The 9,656-nt window shown below is 42.0% G+C and overlaps 1 protein-coding gene across 6 annotated transcripts in view; it reads left to right on the top strand.

Annotated features, from left to right (window-relative positions):
• The first annotated feature begins 1,719 nt into the window (after positions 1–1,719).
• RAB3B (RAB3B, member RAS oncogene family) overlaps positions 1,720–9,656 on the top strand; it is a 52,500-nt gene continuing 44,563 nt past the window's right edge. For 2 of the 6 annotated variants that reach the window (XR_014527624.1, XM_083509754.1), the window contains exon 1: positions 3,610–3,944. Coding sequence is in view for 2 of the 6 variants with exons in the window: in XM_083509753.1 (XP_083365879.1) it covers positions 3,479–3,508 (30 nt within the window). In the remaining 4 variants the exon portion in view is untranslated. The other 4 variants (XM_083509755.1, XM_083509756.1, XM_083509753.1 and 1 more) reach the window with 4 other exon arrangements.

Raw genomic sequence — 9,656 nt, 5'->3', positions numbered from 1 at the left:
TAAAGCCCTTTCTGGCATAAATAGTATGTTTTTAGCAGATTCAAGCTGCTGTGGTCAGATATTACTTTATATGTACTACATCCATAAAAACTTTTTTTTTTAATGAAGAGTTGCCTTTACACACATTAAATTTTTCAATCATTTAATACAATGTATCATTTTATTTTATTACTTTAAAAACTCTTCTGCCTTAGTTTAGTGGAATGTTCTCTACATCTGGAAATCAGCCGATACTTTGGCCAAAGATGGCATGACTTTCTCAAGAAGACTATTAGATTCACTCTTAATAATTAATACCATGCATTTATCAAATAAATTTAATGGTGTGTTTACGTACCATTTTTACTTGCTCAGTCTACAGAAGATTATAGCCCTGATACTTTGTTTGGGCTCACCATTTCTGTAAAACAGCAGTTCTGTGTAAATTCTCTGTAGGCGCTTGTCTTAGTTGTCCAGTCATATCAATAACTGGAAAAAATGCTACAGCCATCATGGGAACCAGAGTAATTACGATGTACAGAAGTGGTATATTTATATGAGCTTCACCCAATGCAGTAATGTGGTAGCTGTTTCTATGAACAGGACCTGGGATTGTAGTGACTGCTGGTTTCAGTATGTACAATAAGCCACGGTTAGTTATTTCATACATTCTGGTTCTGACTTTTAGGGAAAGCTTGCACTAGTTAGCTTGCAATGAAGCTTGAAACAATTGATATGATAAAAATAGCTATATACAAAATCATATACAGGTCAATGAAAAATAAATACAATTTTTGATGTTGTGAATAAGTCTTTAGGGTTGTCTACTTAACGACACAAGAAAGGCCAAGCAGAGTTATTGGGAAATTAAATTCCAGAGGTTTGGGCAACCAAGCAAATGCCCTATCTCGGGTACCTGTCTGCTGGACTGACCTTAGTGGTGAGTGTGAATAGGGTTGCAAAGACAAATCCATACAGATAGAAGGGGTTCTTCAGATCATCCGATTACAAACCAATGTTTTAAAGGTTAGTGTCAGCACTTCCAGACATAAGACGGGTAACACAACTGAAAATTGCCTAAAGCCCTGCCTTTCACATGCATTCTAGTATTTGAGTTTGCACCAGTCGAAGTTTCTGGACTGTTGTCAAAGGCAGCCCTATGAAAAGAGCACTACAGTAATCTAAGCATATGAATTTGGCCAATTTCTGCACTTGCTGCCAAGTGCTTAATTACTGTCTGGCTCTATCTTTTGGTTTATGTGCATGGATTTATTTCAGAAATGAGTTGCAATCAAATGGGTTAATTTCCATTTTGGAAGAAAAAAAATCATTGTAAAATACCTATCAAGCAAGAGGAGACAATCTTAATACGTATTTATTTCCACAAACATCATCATCATCATTCTTATTATTAATTTACTAATTCTGTGCAAGAACTCAGGTTAGCTTAATTGGTAGAGAATCTGGGGTGTGGGTTCAAGCCCCATATTGGGCAAAATATCCCTGCATTGTAGGGGGCTGGACTAGGTCAGTGTTTCCTAACCGCCCCCCCCCCCAGGATATTCCAAATGAGATATTGGTGAACATCACGTAAATGGGTGGCTGCAGCACCAGGCTAGAGGGCAACAAAGGGAAGTGAGAAGTGAAGGAAAACATTTTTAAAAAAAACAAAACCAAAAAAACCCCAAAACCTGATTGGCTGGCCAATCACAAGCGGGTAAGGGGTCGGCCCACCAGGGCCTAGCGCTCCTTTTTGCTACATGTGTTTTCTTGGAGCACTCCTGGTTTGTTTCTGGAGGAAGAGGGAGATCCCGTTTTGACCAGAAGAGCCCGCAATCCAGAACCCCCAGGTCAGGTGGGGTGGTGGCAATGGGTAGGGCTGGATGAGCTGGAGCTGCATGTGGCTGCCGCCTCCGCTGGGCTCGGTGGCAGCCTGCGCCTGACTCTGCAAGGTCTGGGCCTTCGGATATTGCTGAGGGGTTCAGGGCCAGTAGGCAGTATTTGCAAGTTGCAGGGTGAAATCCACCCCAGCACCTAGCCATGGGTGTAGCCAGGATTTGGGGGGGGGGGAGATCTTTTTGCACCAGAACCTCAGATTTGTATTGATTGGTTGGGAAACACTGGACTAGATGATTCTCGTGATCCTTTCCAACTATGATTCTGTGAAGTATCTCAAAGTGATGCACAATAAAAAAGCAGAAAACTGAAAAACCAAAATGATATATTCAAAAACAAGACAATACGAAATAGACACCCATGGCAGAGACCCATTCATGCAGCTGGAAAAGCCCATCAGAACAAAAAATGTTTCCACTTGCTTCCAGAATGTGTGGATAGTTGGCGCATGTCCCCTCTGGACAGGAATGTTTTCCCACAGAACGGAGGCCGTCACACTGAAAGCCATGCTGAGTTACTGTAGAATAGGCTTCTGATTTCTTTGGAGCTTGCAGGAGGACCTCTTCCGCAGACCACAATTATTTTCCTACTGGGTATGTAAGGCAGAAGAGAGCCTTCTCGGTGGCTGCTCCCAGTCTTTGGAGCTCCCACCCTAGAGAAGTTCCTTGCTGTCCTTCTGCTGGCAGGTGAAGACTTTATATGGGCTTTTGGGAATTGACTGCTTTTAATTAAAGGGCTGGTGCTCTACTGTTTTTATTGTAATTACTGGTATGTTTAAAACAGATTTTATATATCTCTATAGTTTTAATTCCGCCAATGTTTAATTGTATTTTCATGTTTTTTAAAATGTTGTTAGCAGTTCTTGTTTTAAGCTGTAAGATGCCTTGAGTCCCGTCAGGGGGAAAAGTGAGATATAAGTAGGTAAGAAAGTAAATAACAAGATAGTCTCTCAAGTAACTTGGTCCCGAGCTGTATAGAGAGCAGTACTGTATCTGCTATTACCAACACCTTGAACTTGGCAGGATTGCAGATTGGCCCCCATGCAAATCTCGCAAGCAAGGCACCAGCTGCAGCCTTAGGACCCACCTCAAGGGTAGTCCTATTCCAGATTATTTCGCTTGTGAAAAACTATTGCCTTAAAACGTGTTTCCCTACATAAAGTAAGGAAAGTTTTAAAATTTGTCATTTTAAAATACTCCTCGTTCACCACCAGGTGGAGGTACCCACTTGCGGGGTGTAGCTGCACGCTATATGTGTGCTAAACTAGCCAACCCTGAAATCATTTTCAGCCTGCTAACTATAGCTAATTCAAACCAGGTTGACCCAGCAAACCAAGACGAATGGAGCCAAATCCAGATGAATAATGTTATTTACTCCTCGCATCCTTGTAGAATATTACTTCATTCCCTTCAAAGGCCTTTAAAAAACACACCAAAAAACAAGGAATGATTGTTGTGGGGGTCAACTTGGAAACCACAGTTGGACAACCCACGACCCTCAACTGCTTTAGTGGGGCCTCCTGACAAGCCCTCGAAGTCCCCAACCCATTTGACCTGCTGCCCCTCTTATCCTCCCTCCGAGGGGGAGAGCGCGAGAGGCGTGTATGGAATTCTACGGAGACAAAGCGAGAAATGTAAGACTAAATCTAAGTGAATCAATAAGAAAGGAGGATACGATGGTATGTAAATTAGACGGGCAGGTTGAGATGACAGGAGGGGTTGGGATGGATGCGGCTCTGTAGGAGAGAGGGGCAACCCGGGCAGCGGCTGAGAAACCCGCCGCGTCCGCCGGTTTCCACTTATTCCGCCCCGCGTGGGGAAGAAGGCGGGAGGCCTGTGGCAGGAGCTCCGCCCCGAGGGTTGTCTTCTGCTGCGCCGGGTGAGAGGATCCGCGGGATGTGTCGCTAAGCCGGACACACGCACGCTCTTCTCCGCCCAGAGGTCCGGGAGCGCACGCAGCTCGGGCTCGGCTGAATCTCCCACCAAGCGCCTCCTGCTCGCCGTTGCTCTTGGCTCCAGCCTCCCTCGCTTTGCGCGCCGAGCGGCTCCCTTCCCTGCGCCGCGCCTCAGGTAAGAAGAGCGCGGAGAAGAAGACGGGACCCACCGGTCCCCCGCGCAACTTTCCCCCGTCGCCCGGCAGCCGCCTGCTTCGCATCTCCCCTTCCCCGCCGCAAAGAGCGAGCCTCGGAAGCCCCGGGATCCTCATTGCAAGGCGCAACCAGGGTTTATGCGCGCGCAAATCTCCTAGCGGTCGTGGGAACGGAGGGACGACATTAGAGCCGCAGATTAGCCTTTTTAGTGCTAAGGCTCAACTCTGGAAATTGGACGGCGTGCCTCTGAGCATATGCAGAGGGCTTTCCTGCGACGTCTATCTCTATCTGAGATTTAGGGGCAGATCTTTCCGGTTAAAATGTTTGATTTCCTCCCGGGTTTATTGAGCGTATCTTATTAATTTAATTAATAACAAACAAACAAACAGGGAGAAGTGGAGAGGGTTCCTCAGTCTTTCTCCTTGCCTTAGTAGCAAGGAGCACAGTAGTAGCACAGTATAAAACCTATTGGAGGAGACCAATCAGGAAATGATTTTTTTACAGAATCAGTCTAGGTTTGATTTCTTTCAGCATCGTTTTCCTTGTTTTGGATAAAATGGAGCAAATTTTAAAATAGCCCTGTCAACAATTGTGTATATGTGTGTGCACATAAACACAGACAGTTTCTTTGTCAAGGATGGTGCTAAGCCCTTAGCAGCTGAGTGATGGTTGGCAGCCACTTGCAGTATGCTTCCTTACCTTTTGCATCATCTCATTCACTGGAAATGTGTAACAGTTTTCTAGAAAAATAGTCGAGTGTAATAGGTTATGCTTCAAATATAGCCAATGCATTTAGCTCTGCTGGTCATATAGATTTTTCCCATTTCTTGGTTTATCAGAATTAATAAGTGAATTGCTATACCTGGCTTCATTAACACACACACTCACACTAAATTATTTGAAATCCCAGAGTTTTGCCTTAAATTATGCTCTTCTAATTGTTTGGGGCCTTGCTTGTTTTTCAGATTCTCTTCTTACAGATTATTCATGGCGTATTTGACTGCAGTTCAGACTTTAACTTCATTTATAATAGAAAAATACTATGGGTCTTGTCTAATGCATGTATGCTGTTAGCAGTGTATGAATGGAAACAGCAAGAAATATTGAGAGTATGTGAGCAATATTGATGCAAAACTAATCTCAGGAGTAAAATGTGAGCTATCTTTCCAGGATAGTAGGATTGCCACATTAAATTTTTAAAAAACAGTGGACAGCTACATCTTAGAGCTGGGAAGATTTTTGTGGAGCTTGTGTTTTGATAAAGGGCATAGCTTTACAGTTTGAACTAAGCTGAGTGAAGGAGGGTGAGTGATCAAAATCTAGTGAATGTATTTGAAAATATATTCCATTTGAGTGTGTGTGCATGTGTGTGTATGGATATATATTACATTAAAGTTACCAGGGCTGTGAAGTTAAATCAATAAAATTATGGAGGTTCATGTGCGGGAATCTGTTAATATTACACCAAAACACCCAGGCTTTGCAAAACACAGAAACAAAACCTGTAGCTAGAAAATCCAGAGAATGTGTTAAGAATATATTGTGGTTATCATGACATTACACAAACGAGAGTTTCAAAATAGATTATGCTGAAGAATAGCCTATCTATGTGTCTGTAACTTTGGTAGAATTTTTGGGGCAGGTTTCGGATGTTAATTGGAAGGGAGGCAAGCACCCAACTATGGAACCAGGGAATAGAGCAATGTGGAATGAGGAAATAAGCTTGAAGGGAGTGGGCATTGATCTCAGCTGATATGTGGCAACTGGGATCCAGAGAAGCTTGGTCACCCAAGGATAGTATTTGTGGACAAAAAGTCCCCAGTAGAAATTCTGCCACAAATTTTGTAAAATAGTTAACTGAGGCAAAGATGGTGATATGGTGCCAACATAGGAAAAATGGAGGAACGTTAGTGAAATGCTGCTTGAGTTGAAGGAAGGATGATCTGCAGGGAGGATTTTTGCTGTTGCTTCTCTTGCACCCCCCACCTAGTTTTGTATTAATTTTCTCATAGTAAAAAGGCAAAATTATAAGTAATAGTGAAGTTATATTGTATTTTTATTTGTTATCAGGCCTTCAATATGCTAAGTTTGTTTTAACTAATGCTGTTCTATACCAATGATTTCTATGCAACCCAACATGTCACTATCACACTAGCTGCAATGTCTCAATATTAAAAATGATCAACGTGCAGGTATCTACCTCTAAAATTATGAAACCATATTAAACCAATATTGAAACTTGAAATACTTTGTATTATAATATGGGGGGGGGGGTGGAGAGGAGGATTTAAAGATCTGTCTCATCTTACACACGAGAAAGACACCAAACCACATGATAGGAGCATAAGAAAAGAAGCTACAATCTGTGTTGGAGATCTTGTTTAGTAAATTCCTTTAGGCTGGTGGGTACAAGATACAGGGCATTTTCTGTGTTGGCCCATGACCTATGGCATTCAGTCAACCAATGAAAAGTTAGGCAGGCATATTGAAGACATGTCTGCATTTGGTTTTTATATAGGGAAGCTGGAAAGTAGAGGCTATTGTCCCTAGTTGATTTTATTGTTTAAATGTAATGACTTTTTGTTTTGTTGTTGTTTTAACTGTTTTGATGAATTTATGGATTATACACTGCTTTGTGTATTGATTGTCCTAGCAAGAGGAATAGAAGTCTTTTAAATGATGATCATGAGAGCGCTGCTAGATCAGACCAAAGGCTCACCTAGTCCAACACCCACTTCTCACAGTGGTCAAAACCCACAGACAGGACATGAGCACAACAGCATTCTCCCAGTCATGTTCCCCAGCAACTTGTATTCAGAGGCATAAATCTCTTCTTCTTTAGAGGAGGAACTCTCAGATATGAAACCCTCTATTGCAGTTTGAATCAGTACACACCAGGAAGGGTTCATTCTACACAAGTGCTATTTCTGCACATTTAAAGCTGCTTATGGTCAGAATGCGCTCTGTCAGTTCCAGTGGTCCCTAGGCAGGGGCAATAAACTCAAAAGACTGTGGAGATTTCTAATTCCCCACCACCACCACCACAAATGTCTGTAGGTCAGGAAAATTATACTTCAGAATCTTTGTTTAGAAAAACTGGGTAGATAGAATCTCCTTTTGCTAGACGGGAAAGTACTCGTGCTTCTAGATTGACCTTGGTGCAATCACTAGTCTCCCAAAAAGCTGTTGGATGAGAGAGGTTTATAATAAGGATTTAAACTAGATTACTGTAAATGGCAGATAATCCAATTTTATAATCAACTCTGTCTGGTGGTTGTAACAAAGCTGGAGGCTCTCTGCTTTAAAATACTTTTGGATCTGTTATACATTACCCTCCAAAATGATATATATCAAGAATTTGTTATTGACAAATCCTTTTATTGATTATTAGTTGCCTCTAAACCAGGAGTAGGAAACCTACGGCTATTCAGATTTTATTTTATTTATTTTTACATTTATATCACACCTTTCCTCCAAGAAGCAAAAGTTGGTGTACATAGTTCTCTGTCTCTCTACATTATCCTTACAACAACCCTGTAAGGTAGAAATGCTGAGAGTGAGTGACTGGCCCAGAGTCACCCAGTGTGCTTCATGGCTGAGTGGGAATTTGAACCCTGGTCTCCTAGGTCTTACTCCAACCTCCTTAGCTGCTACACCACACTCCCAACTCCCATCCACCCCAGTCATTGCGGTCATGGGTTGGAGATCATGGGAGCTGGAGTCCAGGAACATCTGGAAAGCCACAAGCTCCCCATCCTTACTCAGCTGTAGAAGAAAACTATGGGGGTACACATCAAGATCACAATCTGGGGAAGCGCTTCCATATACTTAAATGTAAATGAGCCTTTTTCCTTGTGAAAGGGCATGCTGGGTGCTAATATTTCTTGTAGAATTCTTAGCATCTGCCTTCTTCCAACGCATTCCAAAATTTCAGACTCCTAAGATCATATAGCAGAATCATAGTCAAAAGATGGGAAACAGTCAGCCTCAGGAATTATGCACTGACACCTGTAAACAGAGCAAATTCGTATGTCCATTTTGAGGTCATCCTCCTCAGTTCATGTCAACTATTTTTCTCTGTAGATGAAATGCAGAAGTGGCAGTCCAGTTGGGAGCTGTGTGAAATAATCTGCATCACTGATCACACACATAGACCAGTGATTTGTGCTTGTGGCAACATATACATTTGAAGTCGCTGTCTTAATCATCCCCTTTGAACTAGTGATCACTGCCTCAATAAGTAAATGTAACCAAAGCCAAAATGAGATTTATGAGTTTCTTTCATCCTGGAATGCAAATACATACTGTTTAGGGTTTTTTGTTGTGTGTGGGGGGGTGCGTGTCGTACTTGCAGTTGTTATTGCTGCTTTATTGTATTTTTATTTTAGTTCTTGTGATTTATGTGAAAATTGTTCAGTTTGGTTGTGGCTTTTAAAAATGTTTTATTTCTTGTTTATTACTACTTTTGTTATGTTGTACAGTGGTACCTCGGGTTACATATGCTTCAGGTTACATACACTTCAGGTTACACACTCCGCTAACCCAGAAATAGTGCTTCAGGTTAAGAACTTTGTTTCAGGATGAGAACAGAAATCGTGCTCCGGCGGCGCGGCAGCAGCAGGAGGCCCCATTAGCTAAAGTGGTGCTTCAGGTTAAGAACAGTTTCAGGTTAAGTACGGACCTCCGGAACGAATTAAGTACTTAACCCGAGGTACCACTGTACCACTGCACTTACATATTTTTTATGTTGTAAGCTGCCTTGAGCATGGTTTGAATTGTGGAAAGGCGGCACACAAATTAAATTATATATTTATGTATGTTATGTATTCTCAGCTCTGCTTTGGACCTGACCTCTCTGCTGCTCTTCTTCCTTCTGTGTGATTAGGCTGATAGTGAGCACAACAGCACATTATTTGTTTGCTGCAAGAGAAAATGGGTTGATACGCCAGAGACTGCACCCTTGGTATAATTTGTTTATATCAGCTGCCCTCTTGTACAGAAATACAGAATGTCAAATGCATAATGCATCTTATGACTCACAGTTGTACCACAAAACAGTCTGGGCAGTGATTTTATTTCTCTGATCAGTTTCTATTTTTATTTTTATATATAGCTAGGATATGTGTTTCATATTAGACAGACCCACTAGCCTGTAATTGGGGGAAGGGGTCAGATTGTTGGTTGAATTCTTAATAGTTGATCCTGATCATTATATAAAGGACTGTTGCAGCACTTGTGGCTGCTCACCCCAGCCACATATTCACACTGGACCATAGCTCAACGCTCAAGCACAAGCTTCGCATGCAGAAGTTCCCTAGAGTAGCATCAGTCACTGAATGCAGCATGGATGTACTGTAGATGAGTAGAATTCATATGGATGCTGGCAGGTGAACATTCTGTGTCTGAGTAGTCAGTAAACAATTAGTATTGTCTGACTTGCATAGAATCATCCCTACACTGGGATCTCCCTAAATCTGGAATGGGGAATTTGTGGCCTTCCAAATGTTGTTGGACTCCCACTCCCATCAGCCCTGGCCAGCCTGGCCAATGGTCAGGGATGAGGGATGGACAAATCAGTTATTTTCGCTTTTCAAAGTTTCTCATTTTTCTCATTTTAAATTAGGTTCTCCACATTTCCATAGCAATCTCTGTATTACTTTTAAAAAAATCCTCATGAAAATCTGTCAGCATT

This window comes from Podarcis liolepis, assembly GCF_965112155.1.
Source record: "Podarcis liolepis genome assembly, chromosome: 6".
NCBI classification, from domain to species: domain Eukaryota; kingdom Metazoa; phylum Chordata; class Lepidosauria; order Squamata; family Lacertidae; genus Podarcis; species Podarcis liolepis.
The sequence above is the reverse complement of the archived record's forward strand: the minus strand, read 5'-3'. Positions and strand labels throughout refer to the sequence as shown.